Below are 20,557 nucleotides of genomic sequence, written 5' to 3'. Positions count from 1 at the left end.
AGACAAAATACAGCAAACAGTTCTTAGTGTCCTTCTCCCAGGGTCACTGACCTCTCGCAGAAGGCGAATCTCAAGTAGCTCATGATAAGCTTTAGCAGACTCCTCAAACCGGTCGTGTTTCTGAAGGTCCAGAGCTTTGTGGTACAAAGCAAAAGCTTCTGCTTCCTGTGATTTAAATAATTAGAATGTATTTTTTAAGGCAACTTTATTAAATACACTTACATTTATTATGTATTTCAGTGGTTTCACATTTTTAGTACTTTATGCTACACAGCAGAACATTTGTGTTACTGTCCTAAAATCACTCATCTGAGTGAAGTTTAAGTTTGCTAAAGGAGGGTTCAAGACAGAGTAACTAAATTTTCATGAGAACAAAATATCACAGTTGAACAAATCCCTGCAACTAGTGGACAAAACCCCCATCAAGACAAAACCTCATTAAGACAACTGTGGAATGACTTACCTGAGCTTCCTTTGTCTGTGTCTTATGACTTTTGAAGGTACCTTCATAGTCATCCTCAACCGTGGAGCTCGCATTCAGTGCTGCAATGCGAATCTGGAATGACAATTGAGATGTCACAAGAGATGTGACATCAACAGACATCCCAGTTTCCTTTAAAAACTGGATTTTTCCCTTTTTTTCTAATTAACTGGTACATGAACAATACTGAGAGATCTCTACATGAAATTACAAGAGCTGTAATTATTTAATCATCCCTAATTGCAAATAAACAAATATCAAAACCATTTCCCATCCCAAATCAGCTGAAAAAAAACAAATTTCAAGTGTCTTGCAAGCAACAGCTTTCCTAAAGAGACGTGCATTACAGTGACTTTTTTCCAAATTCTTAAATTTACCAATAACTACAATCACTCTAAAAACAATGTTCTCATTATGGCAATTTATTCTTAGTCCCAGGGAAAGAGGAAAATTCTCAATTTTATTGCTAGCAAAACACCTCAAAAGCCATCTCAAGAAACCCTTACCATGTTCACAACTATTACAATGTCTTTCTCCAGGAACAGAAGGAGAGGTCTATCACAAACAGGTCTGAAAAGGAAACAGGATTAGAGTATTTATTCTGTTGGCAAAGAAAACACTAAGTGAAAGACAAGCTGGGAATACTTTACAAGCATACTTTAATATGCTTGTAAAGTATGCCAAGAGATAGCCCAACAACTGAGGAACAATTTCACTGAGGAATAATTTTCATTACTGCCATCCCTGCTAGAACAGGACCAGTGTTTGTCCCACAGTTGTTCTGACTATACTGACCAACCTCTACAGACCAGCCCCAATGCAAAAACAAGTTATAGCTACTGCAGACACACCGAGATCTACTAACAAACAAAAGAAACTGAACTTTTATTGAACTTTTATTAACTAGCATTTCTTCATTCTGAAAAAGGATACTCATGTTTCCAGTCCTTTTTACCACTGATAAAAAGTTTGAAGGGGCAAATACACCTTTATAACCTGTAAGTAATTTTTCCTCACAGGTAAGCCCACAATTTATATTCAATTAACTGCTTGAAACATCATGTTAGCAAAGGCAAAAATATATGAAAGAGCTTTGTGCTGCTTTTAAAGAAAACCTTCACTGATGTATGATAAAATCTTCCCATCAACTCAAACAAGAAGATGACATATGCAAGACAGGCTAAAAACAGTCTCTAATATGGGAAACTCCATTAATAGAAGAGTAAGTCCAGAATTAACTACAGCAGGAAGCAGTGGGAGTTTTGAACTATAAACTGAATTAACTCATACATCATCATGATTAGTCCTGCATGTGGAGAAAATAATGCCTTGACAGGAATTTCACTCATTCAGCAATGAGCATTTACTGGCCCATGCACCACTGGCTTGTAGTTAAATCAGACTGACAAGTGCACAGCAATGAAGCATTTTCCCTTTAAAGTCACCAGATAAACATTAATAAAACCTCAAATCTCCTTCAGGACAGACACTTTGTCTACTTTTCACATGAAGAAAATACACGCACAGATACTAATGGTTGCCTCTTTCAGACAGACAATGTTACACATCTGGACAGGGTGTAGATGCTTATGACATTTAAGTAAGTCAGTCTGTGTGATCCCAAATCAATTCCATATTTAAGTTCATGGGGTTTAAGTCCACTTACAAAAATGACTATACTCAGTAATATGCCCAAGTCTTTTGCTGAATCCAAATAATCTTGCTCAAGGTGGCAGAGGAAGTCAACAGCAGAGACTACAGTCAAGGCTCTACTTCTGAGGTTGGACTCTTGGAGAAACTGCAGCTGCAGAAAACGTGGGAAAACAATTTCAGTTCTACTTATTATTTAGGAAGCTTGTAACACACAGGAACTTAGTAACAACCATTTAACATCTCTCCTGCCTGGTGCTCACAGGCTAAAAGAGCAGAACCGAACAGGACTGAGATGCTGCTGGAAAACAGGAGCAGGGGTTTGCCCCCACACAGCTTTTGCAGGGTTTTGTTTCACTTTGGTTTAAACCAGGCACTGTACAGGGCTGTACAACTACCCTGCCTGTGGAGCGAGTTACAGCAGTGCCACAGCACTCAGGAACTGAGTGTGTCACTGCAAGCACTTCCAGAGAACACAGCTACATGAGATAAGCAGGCAAAAAATAATTACTCTTTCATATTAAGTACTACAAATCAGTTTCCATTCTTTCAGATACAAGAGTGTCTCAGCTATAAATCTGCAGCTACAACAGGTGTGCACATCCTGAAAGGCAGCAAGCCTTTTGCCTTCAAAACATTTTCTTCTTTAACCTTAGTAGTTTAAAATTTAAGTAAATATTTCCAATGTCAGCTCTTACTCCCAGAGCTCGTGTTCTCAACTTCTAAGTAAGAAACAAAGGGAGTGGCTTAGACTTTCCCAGCTTTTTGTTGTTCATGCTACTTGGGATCCATACATTTCAGATACACGTTTTAAAAACACTTGATTTTTGTTCTGGGTTTCTTTTTTTTTTTTTTTTTTTACCATTGCAAAGATCCGCCTCACTTTAGCACAAGCCGCTCGGACCGGAACACGATCACTTTCCGCACGGAGGCCGGGGCCGCTGCTCCCGGGCACGCAGGGCCGGGAGGAGGCGGGAGCCCCGTCGGCCTCCGACCGCGGCCCCGCGGAGGGAGCGGCGCGGCCGAGGCCGCCCAGGCCGGGCTCTCGCTACCCTCACCGGGCAGGGCCCAAACGCCGGCTGCCCCTCCGCGGGGCCGGGCGGACGGGACACTCACCTGGCGGGGCCGTCCCCGGCATGCCGGCGCTGCTCCCGGGGGGTTCCCGGGGGGTTCCCGGGGGGTTCCCGGGGGTTCCCGGCGCGGGTCCCTCGGGCTCCGCCGCTCCCCCGGGAGCCGCGCTCCGCCCGTTTCCACCGCAACCGCCTCCGGAGCCCCGCGCCAACAAGGCAGCGCCTCATTGGCCGGGCCGCGCCGCCGCAGCCGGCCAATGGCAGCGCCGCGCACTGCCGGGGCGGGAGGGCGGCTGAGGGCGCTCGGCGGCCCCGGCCGGGACCAGCTCCCCCGTGCCGGCCGCACCACGTCCAGTCTTTCTTAAAACACTTCCAGCGACGGTGGCTTCACCACCTCCTGCCCTGGGCAGCACGGTCAATGTCTGAATCAGTTTTTCTGTGGAGAAATTCCTCCCAATATCCAATCTAAAGCTCCCTTGGCCCAGATTAATTATCTGCATCAACAGAAAAAGTACCAGGACAGCAAAGTCATGCTGGCCTTTACCTCCCCTGGACAGTCTGGTATCTGCACGTGAAACACTGGGTCCAGCTGTGGCAAGCACATTTCTCTCCCTCTCAAGATTTTTCATAGAGGTACACAGAGAGAAACGAAAGAGAAAACAATTTCTATTTTTGCTCCATGTTTTTCCCATGTGGAATGTGTTTGGAGAATTGCTTACCTGGGGTGATTGCTTGATTGGATTCTGGTGAGGATTGTTTGAGCCTGATGGACAATCCAATCTACCTGGGGCTGGACTCTCAGAGAGGGTCACGAGTTGTGTTAGAGTTAGAAATAGAGTCAGAGAAAGTAGTATGTAGTTTTAGTATCCTCCTTTTATATAGCATATTAATGTATTTCACCATAGTTATAATAAAGAAATAATTCAGCCTTCTGGATTGAGTCAAGACATCGTCATTTCTTCCCATTGGGTTCACCTGCATTTACAATATCCAGCTCTTTCCTATGGAAAAGCATCACCATTCCCTTTCAGGGATCCACCGCTGAAATTTGGATACCACCTCCAAGAATTAATACGTCCAAGGATTGATCCCACTCAAAAGCTGTCAGGGCAAAAAGGTGTTTCCTGTACCCCAGGCAGTCCTGTCTGACCCATCGACACTGGGACCACGAGCATTCCTTCCCAAGGAACGGCACTGTCACTGTCCTTCAGCAGCCCAGCTCCAAATTGTGGAGCTGATCTTCCAAATTGAATATGTCTGGGGATTTCTCACAGAAAGATGGTTCAAGGGCAGAAAGCGTTGCCTTTTCAGCCCTCAAACACCCTAACACCTGCACAAACAATGCTGGGCAGAGCTGCTTTCCTTCACAGAGTAAGGCACTGTCATCCTCCTTTTGCAGGCCATCTGAAAGTTTGGATTCTAGCTTCAGAAATTAAGAAGTCTGAAGACTTCCAAATTGTGGAGCTGATCTTCCAAATTGAACATGTCTGGGGATTTCTCACAGAAAAATGGTGTAAGGGCAGAAAGGGCTGCCTTTTCAGCCCTCAAACCCTAACACTTCCACAAACAATGCTGGGCAGAGCTGCTTTCCTTCACAGACGAAGACACTGTCATCCTTCTTTTGCAGCCCATCTGCAAAATTTAGATTCCAGCTTCAGAAATCAAGAAGTCTAAAGACTGTTTCTACTCAATAGGTGACAGGAAAGTCAGATGTTATTCTGCCCCAGAGCTTCAGATACAACGTGTGTGGGGTGTGTGGGCAAAACCCTGAGAGTGTGTGTGTGTATCCCCTGCCCAGGGGGCTGGAAATCAGCCCAAGGCCACTGAGTTTCCCTAAAGCTTGCCACGGAGCCAGCTGGAGATGGGAACACACTTCTGTGCCCCTGGGATTTGGGGGGAGTGAAGCCCAGCAGCACTGAGACAGCTCCCTGTGGAAATGAGTTTATCTCTAAGGTGTAAGGTGGTCAGACAGCAGCGAGTGTTAGAGCAGATGTGGCACCTGCAGCCCCACAGAGACCCAAGCACAGCCCAGACAGGCTGGCAAGGCCCCAGTTGTGGGACAGAACCTCACATTTAAAGACTCCTGTGGCTGCAACACATCACACACCGTGATGAAGGTAAACTTGTGCTCAAGCACTGCACTGAATCACCACTGAGCCCTCTTCATCTCAAATGTGCCAGTTGTGTTAATGCCCTTCTTTCCACCATGAAGCTCCAAGCACAGGGCTGCTGTGAGCAGCAGCATCCCACTGCTGTGTTTGGAGAGTAACTTACAAAGCTGTCACAGCCCTGCAGCACTTTCCTGTCAGTGGTGCCCTGCATCATCCTCAGGACCTCACTGCTCCTCTCTAGTGTAAACACACAGAAAGATTGTCCGAAGTCCAAAGGTTTGAGGCTAGGAAATGGTTACTCAATGTTCAAAATCAGGGCATTGCCTTTCAATTTGAACATATGCCTATAGAGCATTGTCAAAAAACAGAGGCCACTTTGTGGAGCAGAAATATTTGTTAACCTTAGGAAGTTGAGCCTGGGAAGTTACAACAGTAAAAAATCAACCATAGGTGGGAGCTACTAACTCCAGATGTCAGGCAGGCTCCAGCCCATGGAACAGGGACCATCTGCATGCAAGGGAAAGGGACTTTATAATGTCATTGCTGAGCCATAGATAAGGGTGGTGTATCTGATTTTCTCCAACCTGAAGAGTGAAAACTTTTCCTGCTTCATTTGGTTGATGTGTTCTTGCCTTGGGGGGGGTTCCAGAGGCCTGCATAACCATTTTGCAGGTTATGCTTCTTGAGTCCCAAAAGACTGTCAAACCTATTCCAACATTAGTTCATGAAGTAAGAAATAGGCCATTTTTTCAGACCAACATGAACTTTCTTACATCTTCTTGCTCAACTCTGCAATCCTGGAGAAGTCATTCCCAGGCACAAACCCACGCTGGGAGCAGCCAAGGGTGAGGAAAGCAGAGTCTGCAGAAATCCCCAGGGTGGCCAGCATGGCCCAAAACCAAGAGAGCTGGGGTCTAGGGCTGAGCAAGTTTTGTCTGAAGGAAACAAAGGTTTTGGCAAGGGTCTGTGGTTGTTACTTCAGGAGGCAGACGGACCTCCCGGAAATTAACCACCTGCAGATCAGAATTAAAGTGAGATTATTTTCTGCATTTCAGAATATTCACTTCAAGCTGGTGCAAAGCCAGGGCTGTCCACTCCCTTCTCTGCACCACAGCACTGTCGAGTCAGTGTTCTCAGACTCAGGTCACGCACCTGGTCGTTGCCTGAGTTTCAACAACTTTTGATTGAAAAGATCTCCTTAGAAAGTGGAGGGACCTGGGCAGTCATAATGTCTGTGTCCAAGCACTTAAGACCTACAAACCCCAGTGCTGTGAGCCAGTAAACTGATACTTATCAAAAGAAGCTTTGCTACAGTTCATTAACCAGATAAAGTGTAGCCCCCCAGCCTGATACACAAATTTATGTTTGGTATTGTATTCCTGTCAGATTTGTCAAACATAGAAGTCATTTATGGTGTACAGGGAACAATTAAATGGTAATTAGAAGATACTTCAAGCCATAAACAAATAAAACTCCATTTAGAATGATGAAGGAGCACAGCAGCCCCTTTCAGCCTTGTGTTCTCATGCACCCCCATGTCCCAGGGATGTGCTCTCAGTTCTGCCGAGCTCCCTGACCTCCAGCTGACCAATTCACACAGTGAAAGGGAACTGATACATTATTTTATTAGCAGCAGAAGGCAGAGGCAACATTGTACACAAAAAGTACCTTGTTTTCATTTTAATAAAATGCCCTGTGCATTCTAGGTATAAAGTAAGGGAGTATATAGGTGCTAAAAACCTAAAACACTTCTCTGCAGGGACACTGAGCCGGAAACATCAGCCACAGATCACAGTGAGATGCTGTATCATCCCAAAACTCCCCATAACAGCGAGGAAAAGGACTCTGAACAGTGAACAACAGGAATTAAAGCAGGCAGTAGCAGAAACTTCAAAGTATTTTCTGGTGGCACAGTGCAGGTCTTCAGAAGTGACTCCCTCCTCCAGACACTGCCATCAGCAACAGACATTGAGCCCTGGAAACCTTGTGAACAAGGAACACTTTGCAGGAGCAGTCACAGGAGGTGGCAATGACAGAGCACAGAGCACAAGATCTGATATGAGCCTGCAATGCCTAAACTCTCCCAGTACTCACCTCTCTTTCTAGAAAGGGCTTTCAGGGGAACCTGAAAAATAAAAGAATTTGACTTCCAGGTCATCTTTGCTGGCCTAAGACCCTTCTGCTGCCACAGAGAAACAGAAAAAAAGGATTTTTTTTTTCTGCCTTTCAAACTGGGAGAAAAACTAGATAAACCTCAGAGTCTTTCTGGTCCTCTGTAAAGCTAAATGTTCTAGAATTAAACTTTTTACTGCTACAAGCAGCCTTTGTCTAGGCCTGAGCTTGAGACAAAGACTTTGAACTATTTCAGTAAAACCAGTACAGCTGATTGCCTCACGCTTGAGCTTTGTGTGTACAAGATGCAAAGACAAAGGTGAATCAAGATACACAGATTTGATCACAAGAGGAAACAAGTAGACAGACACAGCCGATCATCTCTGGGTTGCCTTCATCATGGCTTTGTTCCAGCAGCCGCTCCAAGGATCACAGGAATGTCATGACTGTCCTGTTCTTGCCAATCTGCCAGGGCTCCAGTGGGTAAAAGCGGATGAGAATCCTTTTGGGTATAAAGCAAAAACATGGACAAGAAACATAATTTTACAATTATTGCTGCCCAGTTTGTAACATAGTAGAAAATCTGCACTAGGGTCTCTCTGTCTTACACTTCAGGGTGTTCATTTAACAGAAGGAAATATAAGCTGTGTATGGGTCAGAGTACAAACACATTTCACCCACACAAACAAAACCAGTCTGTATTTCAACACTTTCAATGACATACTTGTCCATTTTAAAAGGATTCATGTAGTGCATAATCTTGTCAGGGATTTATCCTGACAGCACCCAAGAGGCAGGGAAGTACTATTATCACTCTCCTTTGGGGAGATGGGTAAGACAAGCAGAGACGGACATGGCTGACCTTCAGGAACAGCCTTGTTCCAGCATTTGGAAGGGTGACACCCTGGCAGGGTGAAGCTCTACCAATTCCAGTGGTGTCTCACAGCAGTTTCACCCGCTGTAACTACTGATCTTCAGAGAACAGTAATGCCCAGACTGTTCAACAAGTGCCAGTCTGTAGTTTTATCTGGCTCCAAACCACATGTCAGGGATTCAGCATCCCCGAGCACTTAGTGTTTGCAATGTCGTCTTGGATCTGTATTACCACTTAGTCTCCGGGAGGCCACGGGAACTGCCACTATCTCCAGTGCTCTGAACATCCCCTTGGCACTTGTTTGTCGTGTTCCACGGAGCACAGAGGCCTGTAGGCCCGCCGGGAGGACGCTCCCGTTGCCCTTGGGGCGAGCACGGTGCCCAGGCCGACCCCCGCCGGGCCGCACTCACCGCTCGGGGCCGAGGCCCAGCTGCGCCGTCAGGAGGTCGAAGAAGCGGGCGCTGTGCCCCTTGTTCTGCTCCGCCGTGCCCACCACGCCGATGGACGAGACGACCAGCTGCGCGCAGGGCTCGGCCGAGCCCGACAGCACCATGGGCAGCCCGCTCCGCACCGTCACGTTCACCCGCTGCCGGGACAGCCACGGTCAGCCCCCGCCGCCTCCGGCCCCGCCGCCCCCCGCCCGGCCCCGCTCACCTCCGCCGGTTTGCCCAGGATGTCCGCGGCGGCGGCGCACAGGGTGTGCGCCAGCCCCGGCGGGAGCCGCTCGGCCGGCAGGCTGGTGTCCAGCTCCACGAACGGCATGGCGCTGCTGCCCCGGCCCCGGTCCGGCCCCGGCCCCGGTCCGGCCCCGGTCCGGCCCCGGAGCCGCCCGGCGCGGGGCGGGCTCAGCGCCGGGACCGCCCGCGCAGCGCGCAGCCCCGCAGCGCCCCTCGCTCCGCGCCGGCCTCGGGCGGGTCACCGCGCTTCAGCCCAGCTGCACCGACTGCCTGCCGGGTGATGGTTTCCCCCCTCTCGGCCTCCTAAATTATCAGGCTAACCCAGAGACCCGAGGCTGTGAGGGGAGGAATATCAGGAGAGGGCAAAGATTTCCCAAAGAGGCTCTTACCCCGATATATGTTGGTGCAGCTCTCTTTATTCTGTGATGTCCATGGGGAGAGCGGGGCAAAGAGGACGAACAAGAAATGTCAGGGGTTTATCCAGGCTTTGGACAGGCTCTCCGCCAACCCTGTCAGGGCAGGAAGGAGGGGTCCCGGGGAATGGGGAAAAGAACGCCCATGAGCACAAAGTAACAGCCGGGCTCACCCAAATGGGCATTGCTGGGGTGTGCACTGGAGGCTGCGAGACCAAAACCATCACATCTCACTAAGGGATGCCTAGAATGAGTTTTGTGACAGCCCTTACTGCCACTGGAAAAACATTTCAGGTCGCTACAACATACACCTTTGTGCAGGGAGGGCTGAGAATGGAAGTGTGGTAATTTCTCTTAACCAAAATGACAAAAAATTCAAAAGCAAGCAGAGAGGTTTACTGCTTTATCCAACGTGTATTAATTACAAGGACTTTGAGCAATCAGGACTTTGAACTCCCAAGTTGATAAGTGACCTGGCACGCTGGCTCACAGCAGCAGTCTAATCTACAGATCACAGGTGTCCAAACTAGAGATTAGAAGCTTCTCAGAGGCTGAGCTACTGTCCAGTGAGGTTCCATGAGCACTTTTACAATAAAAGGTTATGAATCAGCTGTACTAAAACGTCATCATTTAAGGTACAAAACTGTTGGGAAAATTTGCCTTGTGTAATGTGACATATTGGTTTTTTACAATTACACAATCACAATTCCAGACAATGCTAATGAAAACTGATTAAATTGCTTTTTGGGTTTTTTTTTGCTTGGCCTTCACTGCTGCTAGTGAAGACAATACTGGCCCAGAGTTATGTGCGAAAAACAGCCAGGAAGAAGGCTGGGCAAAGATTTCTAGAACAGAAACCTTGGTGAAAATCACCATGAGAAAACAACAGGTTTTTTAGAACTTGCTGGCAAAAAATGTCACTGGCCAAGACATGGTAGCACTAAAGGAAAAAAATAACAAACAGTTATTTGATTAGTGAAAGAAGCAATTCCTGAATTCCATGACTCGTTTTAGTTTTTACAGGAAGAATTTTTGGCAAGGATTTTAGGGTAAGGGCAACAACTACTTATGAACAGAAATATAAAGATATATATTCTACCAATTTCTACATCATTTACATTTTGTTATTTTCAACTGAAGAAACTGGAAATAGCTGGATTTGCTCAGTTTTATCTCATAAATTGTGCTGCAATACAAAAGGATTTAGTGTTCGAGCTACAACTGAGCAGAAACAAACAGCCAAGAAAAAGAGCCCAAAAGCTCCAAAAGAACTCTTTGCCCTTTTATTGTGATGCATGTGTTGCTCAATGCCACAAAATCCTTCTTATTACTTCAGCTGCACTGGGTGACTTACTTGGTGAACTTCCATCCAAAACAGGCTCAGAAGAGCATGTCTGCATTTATTCCCTCTCTGCATTTCCTAGGAGAAATGTGCTATTACAGTATTACCATAGAAAAAAAACCCAGTTTGTGTACTGTTATATTCTCTTTTACAGAAACACTGTGAATGCATTCTTTCAGGGTACTCCCTATATAATATCAATGTGGGTTTTTAGGTAGGCAGTTATTCCAAGGCTGTGACCACCAGCAGGATGAATTTCCTAGAACAGCTGCTGCCACACATGCACTTGTAGACAGAGCATCAACAGAAGCCAGGCTTTCAGAAATCCAAAGCAGTAGTTAAACTGAGGAATTATAAAGATTCACCATTGTAGATGAATAAAAAGAAATTTCTCAAAGGAACTTCAAGGGAAAAAGATGTGTGGAATGTAATGGACAGCCAAACAAGATGCCTCAACAATAAGAAACCTTTAAATTTTTTTTTTTTTCACTTTTGTGAAGTAGTTTTGTGCTCTACTTGTCTGTGCAGCCACATGCTGGGAAGATGAGGATCAGGCACACTTTGCAGTACAAATGTTAAAATTGGAAACAATCATCCTCATCCTCATCCATTCAGTTCTTTAATGTCCCCAGTTTGTAGGCTGGCTTGAATTCTGTCAGGAAATACCATTCTTGTCTCTACCATCTCTGAGAAGACTGACACTGAAATAAAATCCAGATGCACGTTAAGCGACCTGTAGGGCCTCAGCCTTCTGTATAAATTTAATGTTTTAGGTCATAAACATTCCCCAGCCTCCACCACCAAAGATACAAGAAAGACCTGGCCCATAGGGAAACACTCTGTAATTTCTGTATTAGAATTACAGTGTTCTTGCCCATTACATGGAGAACTGGATGTCAGAGAAGAAGTTAAAAAGAAAAAAAAAAAAAGGGCAGGAAAAATGCTGTGATAGGTTAATTCATTTCAACATCTTCATCAACACAGGTGCCAGTTGCTCTTTCAGCTGTGGATCAATTTGAATATTGCTCAGTTCTTTGATATTGAGGATCATCTCATGGGCTTGGAAAAAAAGCTCTTTCCCCACAGCATCCTCCACCCGCCTGCGCCACTCCCTCAGCCTGGGTCTGTCTTCAAAGATGTCACAACCAACTCCAACAGGCTGCAGAGGGGAGAGAAAGCAACAGTGAGGCTTGGGGCAGTCACTTCTTAACTGAGACAACAGGCACTAAAAATATACTTGCAGATTAAAGGGGAAAAAAGGAAGAGCTCACAGAGGAGCAGTAGGAAGGAGGGAAATCTCTGGTCAGTGTAGCTTTCTGGGGGACACAAAAGCTAACCTTTGTATTTTAAAGGATATTTACAACTCAGTTCCTGGGGGCTGGAATAGCTGTTCAGTGCAGCATAGATAAGCACATTCTGTGAGTGATTTTCAGCCACGACACTGAAGATGTGGTGGGCTGGCAGTCCCAGGGACCACTGCCCAGTTTGCAGTACAGAGTGCTGGATTGTACAGCAACACCCAGCACAAAATATGTTTAACTGAACCAGTGCCCTAACTAACATAATCTATCTGCTTTCTGCCTGTGCCACTCTCTGAAATTCACTGTAGAGAAGCAGAACTGCTGTTTTTCAGTCCCTTAGACACTGAACTGGGAGAAAGAAATCCTTGCTGGGCTGAAGGATCCAGGCCCTGGTGGTCTGGCAGGGAAAAACCAGTTTGTAACAGACTTAATTTGATTGCCTCTATCTGAGCTTAATTCTTTCATCTTCCAGACATGGCATGGGCAAGTATTATATTCTTGAATAATAGAAATATTCCTATATGGTTGTTTCATTTCATCAGACCTGTCTGCTATTGCTTCTCATTTATATATATTACCTCCTTCTCTGGAGGTTAAAAATAAAGTAATGATAAAAAATGAAGAAAAAGTTATTGCTAGAGATGAGAAACAAAAGAGATCTGTTGCAGACAGCTTTTTCTTTTGATTTTCATTGCTGTTCTGAACCCACTCCCACATTCTCCTCATTGTCTTAGGCCAGTTCTGCTGAAATATGCCTTGCTTCTCCTGCTAGTGAATAGTTTCCCCGTGCTGTCCCCTCCCTGCTCAGCAGCATTTGTTTTCCTTGTGCTGACACTTCCTCACCACGCTCCAGGCACTCACTTGCATCAGTTCCACAATGGCCACAAGATCTGCCAGGGAGATCTCACTCCCAATGATAAAAGCCTTGTCCTGCAGAAACCTCTCCTCAAATTGCTTCAGGGAAGTGGACAGCCCCTCCATAACCTCCTGGAGCTTCTCTGAGGCCAGAGGCTGCCCTGTGAAGAGGGGAATCAACACCTGAGGAGAGAAGGGACATCATAGTACACATGAGCATCTTCTCTGGTACTAGTAATTGAAGTTACACCCCATGATCATCAGTGGCCTGCAATTAAGCCACAGAAGGGGATGGCAGAGCTTCATGAGCTGTGGCAGCTCCACAGAGCTCCTGGGCAGAGACCATGCCAGCAGTCCTAAGTGTGACCTGCCACAGCAGTGACCTCCAGCTAATCAGCAGCAATGTGCAGAACAAAATCAAGGATCTTCACCTTATTTTGTGCCTGGCAGCTGTGCCCTCCCACTCCACCCTGTTGGGCTACAAAAGAAAAATAGGCAACAGCTCTAGGGAAGACAAATCTCTGCCACAGTCACCCCTGCTACATCCTCTGTGTTACCAGGAGCTGCCCTGCTGTGGAACTGGGTGGTGCAGGCAGCTGCCTGTCCCGCAGGGTGCCAGAAAGGAGGGAATGGTGGTGGCTGTGGCAGGAGCATCAGAAGGACTAGAATTCATCAACAATGCCTGGAGACACAGAAATGGCTTCCTCTGTGTGACAGCAGCCAGCAAGGCTGGAAGTGGTCAACACCACTTTTACACAAATCTTTCAGTGGCTTAAAGCGCCATTCTTTAAACCACTAGAACTATTTTCTGGAGCAATCACACAAGTGCAGTCCTTGTATCTGCACAGACTTGCTGCCACAGGAGGCAGTTGCCTTTCCACAATATTTTTCACCAGTCACAGAGGTGTATGCACCACTGGAGCCCAGTGTTTCACAGCTGTGCTGCCTTCACCTTCCACAGCTAAAGAAGTGCAGTTTGTTTAGAGAATCAAAATTATAAACACAATTTTCAACAGCCCGAGTGAACTGGATTTCTACTTACTGCTCATATGTGCAACAATTCAAGTTGGGATTGCTTAATCCAAGCCAGGATTTTGGCCAAATACATGTGGAATCCATTTCATCAGAAAATTTGTGGCCAGTTCTCTCCCTAAGTGATTTCAATTATGCATGGTGGGATCTTAGGGTAAAATCACTTGAAACAGCGTCTTCTTTCTTTTCCTTATCTCAGGACTGTCTTCCCATTTTCTGTCTTCTCCCATTTCTAGCTAACATGCTTTTCTTACATGGTGGCTTCATATGTTTCCATATTTACAGTTATTCTGAGAACCTTTTCTGCATCTGGGCTATGTAATCACCATCAGCAGCAATTAGTTGGATTTCTTTCCCTTGGAGCACTGCAGGCTTCCAGCATGCAGAAGCTGGAAGAAACTGCTTCTTGTATGAATCTGCCTCATATTTTAATTGCTCCTCTGTACTCTATAGCCAAACAATCAACTATCAATAAATTCAAGAAGATAAATGAGTCCTGATATGCTTTGTTAGGCACAAACAAGGGCAGACTTCACAAGGGAGTAGTGAAGTTACCTGTTTACAAGCAATTGTGATTTCATCTGAAATTCCATACCAGCTGTCCTTGCAGAGCTATACTTGCACCTAGGTCTCTCTAGGGATAGTTGCATTAACTGTTTGGTGAAATGGCTGGAAATAGGTGTCCAGCAAAATCATCTGCTACTAAATGGCTCAGGATGGATCAGGTAATTTTGCCTAAATGTAAATTGACCTGATTATACTGAGTGAAGAAAATCTGCCTCTCAGTGCCTCTCTGCTCTCTCTCCCTGAGCATATTTCAGAGAAGCACATAAGCATGCTGGAAGCAGAAGACTCCTTCTGCATTTCCACCCTTAAGAGGCTGCAGGAACTCTTATGAAGAATGCAAGTCTTTCTGCTTCCAGCAACAAAACACACGTTCACCAAAGCCAAACTCTGCCCATGTGCACACTCTGCACAGCTGTTTAGGGAGGGAGAGGCCCTTGGAAGCAATACTAAGTCTGTTACATATTTGCTCACAAATCCAGGCAATGAAAGCCTGTTGAGTTTGAGACCTTCTCTTCTGTACCAGATTTTGTTTAAGGAAAAAACCAAAATGGCCAAATCTGCTTTTGCCAGATCCTGATGTTGATCAGTTTGAAACAGCTCCCTCTCTAACAGCTCCTTTCAGTCAGAATGGCCCAGGTTTGTTGTTTAATCACAACAAACTGTCTGTGAACCGGGGCTGTTAGGGTGCTCGGTACTCTCACTGAGGACCACATCACTTCACTCACGTTTTACATCCAGTCTCCTTACCTTGATCCACATGGTCTTTGGGGCGTTAGCCCGGATGTTGGTGTGGTGCCAGGAGAGGTACTCATCCACCCGGGCCCGTTTCTGTATGTCCGAGGGGTACCAGTGGTCAGGAGTGTTGTACTTTCTGCTCAGGTACAGCAGGATGGCAGTGCTGCTCACGCGCCAGCAGGAGACAAGAAAGGGGTCAGGCAGTTACGATGCAGAATGCTTTTGCCTAAGCTCCCTCTCCTGCTCCTTCTCAACTTCTTTCTTCCACTAAAAAACATTCCAATCAGGATTTCCAGTGGAGTCTAGGGACCATATAAAAGCATCTAATTCATGTTGACATCAGTGCCCTTCCATGAAAACTTTAACCTGCTGGAAAATGACTGCACTGTTCTGTGGTGCTGCTGGACAGTACTGGGTCAAACAAACAATGAACCTCCATGATTATCAGTGATGGTAACCCCACTTGCTCCTTGCCTGTTCTGACCCATCTCTCTGAGACCTGTGCTGTTTCTGTGCCTGTGTACTAAATGAAACTCTCTGATGGGTTATTGCTGCCTTTTCATCAGATCTGACTCCAGCATGCAGCTTCCACTGAAGTCAGTGGAAGTCTCAGCAAGGAAATCCTACTGAATCTTTTTGTGTTTTTTGTGTTTGTCCAGATGTTTATATTTTCACTAACTGGCAGAAGTCAGATGGAAAAATATCTTAGTCATTTGCAACAATACTCAGGCTATTACTACAAAAAAAACCCAAAAAACCAAAAACCAAAAACCAAAACAAAAACAACAACCCCAAAAAAACCACAGAAAATGTGCTGGCAAAATGGAAGAAAATGCAGACACACCTACCATGCTGATACTGCTATAGTTCAATTGTTTCAGTATTATGACATCATTAACTAGTCTCCATAATAATCTTTTAATGTAAAGTCTAAATTTTATCTGTGTAGATGTTCTCTCAGCTTTTATAACTAATTCAGATAAACAGAATTCTTTCCTAGAGTAGAAGGGATTTCTTTTCCTAGGGTGAAAGGGATTTTTATAAGCTTGAAACATCTCCCAGAAATGTTTATAATCCCATTTTGAGGTAAGTGCATTCAGGGTGAGATGAAGAAGCTAAGTCAGCTGAGTTGTTTACATTCTGAAAGATAATTCAAACAGAAAATGGAAAGAGATCAAATGAGGTTATACTATTAAAAATAACCAGCATGTTAATATATTCTGTGATCCTCAATTATCCCATGGGAATGACATCTTCTGAATGCAGCACAGATTGCTGGTACCCAAGGAAGTCTAAGGACTGAATTCTTACCATTCTGCAAGGGTGAAGTCTCCATCCTTCAGCGCTGGTACTTTCTTCAAGAGGCTGACTTTGCCTGCACCTTCACTATTCGATGGCCCTAAGAACATGAACAGACAAGTCTGAGGTTAGAAGTGTATCTGCCAGTTCACAATAAATGAAATATCTGCAGCCAGCTGGATAATCAGTGAACAGTGTGAGGTTTTCCCAATAGGGTCATAGCTCACAAGTGAAAGGTAATGAAATGGCAGAGTCAGTGTAAGAGCTGTCTGCAGAGGCAGCAGGCTCAGAGTGGCCACATGGCATGGAGCACTTTATATTTTTATATTTCTAACAGGAGTTCTCTCGCTTGGCTCAGGTACCAGGATACTTGCAGAACTTAGTGACAGAACAGACATTGGCTAGGGGCAGGGAAGCTCAGACACCTCAACCCTGCACTACTCCTGACTCTGTGTCACTCCTGGCTCTGCATGTCAACCTACTTCCAACAGGAAAACACAGGAGGAAGACACAATTCCATAAGAATTTAAACTCCACAGTCCCTTGGAGGAATTAACAGCTGGCTATCTAATCAGGCTTTCAGTTTCCCACTGCTGGCACCAGACTTGCCAGTCTGCAGTTAAATGCCAGGGAATTGCACAACAGCCCAGGAACACCTGAGTAAGAAAAGCTGTGAGGAATTTGTTTGCTTTGCTTGTTTTAAGTTCTCCTGAAGAGACATGACAATTAGAGTGCAAATCCTGATCAAACCAGCATGACCAGCAGGAGGTCTTGTACAAAACTCCCTTTGTTCAAAAAAAGTCAAGAAAAAGAATCATTAACTTACAGTGACCTGCATCTCTGAGAACTCTTTGTACCCATTGAGGAAGCAGTAGCAGTGGCTACATTACTGGACAAATGTACAGTGGGAAATAATCTCTGGGAAATAAAACCAGCCTCTGGACAAACAAGTTTATTTGCATCTGGTTTGGGAAGGCTGGGAGAAGGCAGGCTGCTGCATTACAATTACTGACTGCTTTCCCTTGTATCGATTTCACATGAGTTAAATCAAGCAGAAAATACATTACCACTTGGTCTCCTTTCCAGCTGACTAGCCTCTACCTTGTTTCTTCTTTGAAAAGATGTTTGTTTTTTTTTTAATTCCAGTGTTAAGTAGCTTCATCAGAGATTAAGGTTTACGCTCATCTGTGATTTGAAGGGATTCCAACCCACATTTTCCCTTTCATTAGGAAAAGTCTCTGTCTGCCTGCTGTGAATATGGCTTCCAGCTTAGCTGGGTAAGAGGTTCCATCTGCTCAGCAGAACCAGGCAACACTGTCCAGAGAGGTAGGAAACCCTAAGCAGGGCTTCTTAAAAATAATAGCCTGACAGAAAGCACAAGTTAAGCCTAATAACTGAGAAAATTGAGTATAAAAATAAAAATGTCCAAAAGTGGGCAAAGTACTGGATGTCTCACCTCCATGATTTGTATCACAGAAACAGCAAGACAAATGTTACATGCAAGGAATCGCTCAGGGAAGTTGCTTTGTTTTGTTCTTTTAGAATGGCCCCAAAGGCCTTTGGTCACCACACACCCAGACCTGTTGAGATCTCTAGTGTTCACCTGGCCTTTGGAAAAATGCAGTAGAAAGTTGCCACTCAGTGATGCTTACAGCTAACAAGCAATCCCTCGTCAGACCCAGCTGTTTGGTTGTCCTGCTGTCTGTGTTTATTATCCAGGGCAGCAGGGAACTAAGAAACAAGGATATGAGAAGTAAGCAGTGGGTGAGGGCAGCTTGAATCAGATTTCAGAGAGCTTTCATCATAGAGCAGTTCTAGCAGGAATACTGAGGATATTTGTTCCCTGACGGAGCTAACAGCAGGCTGGACAGTAGTTCAGTGTCTGTGACACAGCCAGCACCACAGCCTGGGGATGGAATCAGTTACTTTGGTTTGTAGATAGACATAAAAGACCCGTGCTGAGACTCTGACTGAGCTGTGAACTGGTAAATGCCTTGGTGTGAACACTAACTCCAGGCTGCTTCATTGGGACCCATTGCTTATTGTATGAAAATAGAGACCAATACTTGTATTTGCAGTTCAGCAGAACTTAAGCTTGTGCCTCTCTTCCAGCCAGCAGAGCCAGCCTTTTTGTTTAGTGGTATTGGGTGGTCCATCTTTATCATTCCTGTGATGTTGGCTTGACTTACAGTTCTGTTTAACATCAGTTGTACCTGGGGTAATTAGTTCTTGATGACTCCCAAGGATGGATGGATGTACAGATATATAGATAGATATAGATACAAAGACAATGTGTATTGTTGGGCTTTGAGATGTAACTTTAACAAGCAGAGTATCCACAGTCAAAAAGCAGGGCAGACTACACACATGAAGAAATCTTAAGCCTATGTCATAGTGTGGAGAAGGAGGTTTATTGGTGAGTGAAAAGAGCAGCAGAGAAGATTTTATGGAAATAGAAAGTGGGGAAATCCCACTCTTTTTACCAACCTTATCCTCTAATCCTCGACCAAGGGTTTCAAAGTAACGCGCTTTGCCTTAGGCGCAAAAGTAACAATTTACAGGAAAACGCAGCATTTAAATGGACAACAGTCATAAAGTTGGAGGAGCCTGAACAGGGCTGCCGCAAAGTACAGCATTCCCAGAGCGCTCCTCGGCTGTCAGAGTGACTAATTTGCTAGAAATGGCTAGAGGAACATTCCTTGGAGAGCCACAAAAATAGACGCAGCAGAGCTACGGGACTACTCTGGGAACTGGAGCCGTTCAACGCCCCTGGGCAGCACAGGGATCCAGCATCACCCGGGTGGCCCGGGGCGCTCGTCCTTCCCTCGCACCGGGCAGAAGGACGCGCTGCAGCCCCAGTGCCGGGGGGCGAAGGGGTTGCCCCGGTGTCGGTGAGAGCGACCCTCCGCCAGCCCCGTGGGGACCCTCCCGTCCCTGCCCGGCGCTCACCTGCGCGGGGCCGCTCCGCGCCGCTCCCCGCCGCCGCCTTCCTCGCCAGCACCGAGCCTGCCAAGAGCCAAGAGAGCGGCTGAGCCCGCGCCCCGCCGCGCCGCGCCCGCCCCGCCGCGCCCGCCCCACCTTTGAACAGCTCCACGTGCTTGAACTCGAAGGGGATGTTGTTGCTGCGGGCGAAGATGTAGATGGAGCGGCAGGGCTGCGAGAGCAGGTCCAGGTACAGCTCCAGCCCCATCCCGACCCGGCGGGGAGCAGCCGCGGCTCTGCCGCCGACCGCCCGGAGCCGCCCCGCGGGGGCCGAGCCGCGCCGGGCGGGAGGTGCCCTCCGTCCCTCCCTCCTGCCCTCCCCCGGGCCGTGCGGGCGGCAGCAGAGCGAGCGGGGTCTGTGCCTTGTGCTCTCCGCTCTCCTCCGTGGCCAGGACTGGAGAGAGCCGGAGGGCCCCAGGACAGCCCACCTCAGCCGGGGCGGGAGGCACGGCCGGAGTTGGGATAGGGGTTACAGAGTTCTCCTTGCCACAGCGTCAGGAGGCCCTGGCCCGCTGTGGCTGGCATGGTGTTCATTCATTTTCCTTCGGGAAGGGAGGGAAAGGTAACGTGAGTAATGACAGGAGTAGCGCTCAATTACCAGGATCACAAGAGGCTGGTAATAAGCAGTAAGAGAGACGGGGCTGTCGCTCCGCTCCACAGCTTTGCTGGCACCGCAGGGGTTTGGGAGCTGCTCACCCACGGCATCCCACTACGACTTTCACAAGGTAAATGCTGAGTTTTGTAACAGTCCCGCGGGGCTGTGCCACGCTGCAGACAGCGCCTTTGCACAGTGTCCTCGGAGCCGGTGTTAATCACGCACCGCCAGATCTCAGCAGGGCTTTCCGTTCAGAACATAATTCTTTCGTCATATAGTCTCTGCTGCAAGGTGACAGCTGAATGGCAGTGAAGTGTGGAGCACTTCTGTGTGTACATTACATCTGCATACTCAGTCAAAGTGACTTTCCTCTCCCTGGTATTTGTCATTTGCACTGAGCCCAGAGCTCGGTGCACAGCTGTGTGATTTTGGGAAGGTGACATGCTGGCTGAGCACAGGGA

The 20,557-nt window shown here is 46.6% G+C and overlaps 3 protein-coding genes across 5 annotated transcripts in view; all 3 read right to left on the bottom strand.

Annotated features, from left to right (window-relative positions):
- The window catches only part of CABIN1 (calcineurin binding protein 1), a 109,778-nt gene extending 106,440 nt beyond the window's left edge, over positions 1-3,338 (bottom strand). For all 3 annotated transcript variants that reach the window (XM_021549888.2, XM_021549890.2, XM_021549889.2), the window contains exons 1-5: positions 3,248-3,338; positions 2,148-2,285; positions 988-1,051; positions 464-556; positions 52-165 (exon numbers count right to left, since the gene is read on the bottom strand). In XM_021549888.2, the coding sequence (XP_021405563.2) occupies positions 52-165; positions 464-556; positions 988-990 (210 nt within the window). In that variant the 5' untranslated portion in view covers positions 991-1,051; positions 2,148-2,285; positions 3,248-3,338. The remainder of the gene's footprint in view (positions 1-51; positions 166-463; positions 557-987; positions 1,052-2,147; positions 2,286-3,247) is intronic.
- A 3,579-nt stretch (positions 3,339-6,917) lies between these two features.
- LOC110481323 (D-dopachrome decarboxylase) lies at positions 6,918-9,110 on the bottom strand. The gene is made up of 3 exons (XM_021549873.2): positions 8,953-9,110; positions 8,709-8,884; positions 6,918-7,926 (listed from the first exon to the last, which is right to left on the bottom strand). Exons 1-3 carry the CDS (start codon positions 9,058-9,060, stop codon positions 7,854-7,856), a joined length of 357 nt encoding a protein of 118 aa, XP_021405548.1. The 5' UTR covers positions 9,061-9,110; the 3' UTR covers positions 6,918-7,853.
- Positions 9,111-11,555: 2,445 nt separating this feature from the next.
- LOC110481290 (glutathione S-transferase theta-1) lies at positions 11,556-19,773 on the bottom strand. Its single transcript, XM_021549826.3, has 6 exons — positions 19,598-19,773; positions 19,469-19,525; positions 16,532-16,619; positions 15,233-15,383; positions 12,893-13,069; positions 11,556-11,889 (listed from the first exon to the last, which is right to left on the bottom strand). Exons 1-6 carry the CDS (start codon positions 19,707-19,709, stop codon positions 11,689-11,691), a joined length of 786 nt encoding a protein of 261 aa, XP_021405501.3. The 5' UTR covers positions 19,710-19,773; the 3' UTR covers positions 11,556-11,688.
- Positions 19,774-20,557: the final 784 nt, after the last annotated feature.

The sequence above is a fragment of the Lonchura striata genome, chromosome 18, assembly GCF_046129695.1.
Source record: "Lonchura striata isolate bLonStr1 chromosome 18, bLonStr1.mat, whole genome shotgun sequence".
In the NCBI taxonomy this organism is placed as follows: Eukaryota; Metazoa; Chordata; class Aves; order Passeriformes; family Estrildidae; genus Lonchura; species Lonchura striata.
The sequence above is the reverse complement of the archived record's forward strand: the minus strand, read 5'-3'. Positions and strand labels throughout refer to the sequence as shown.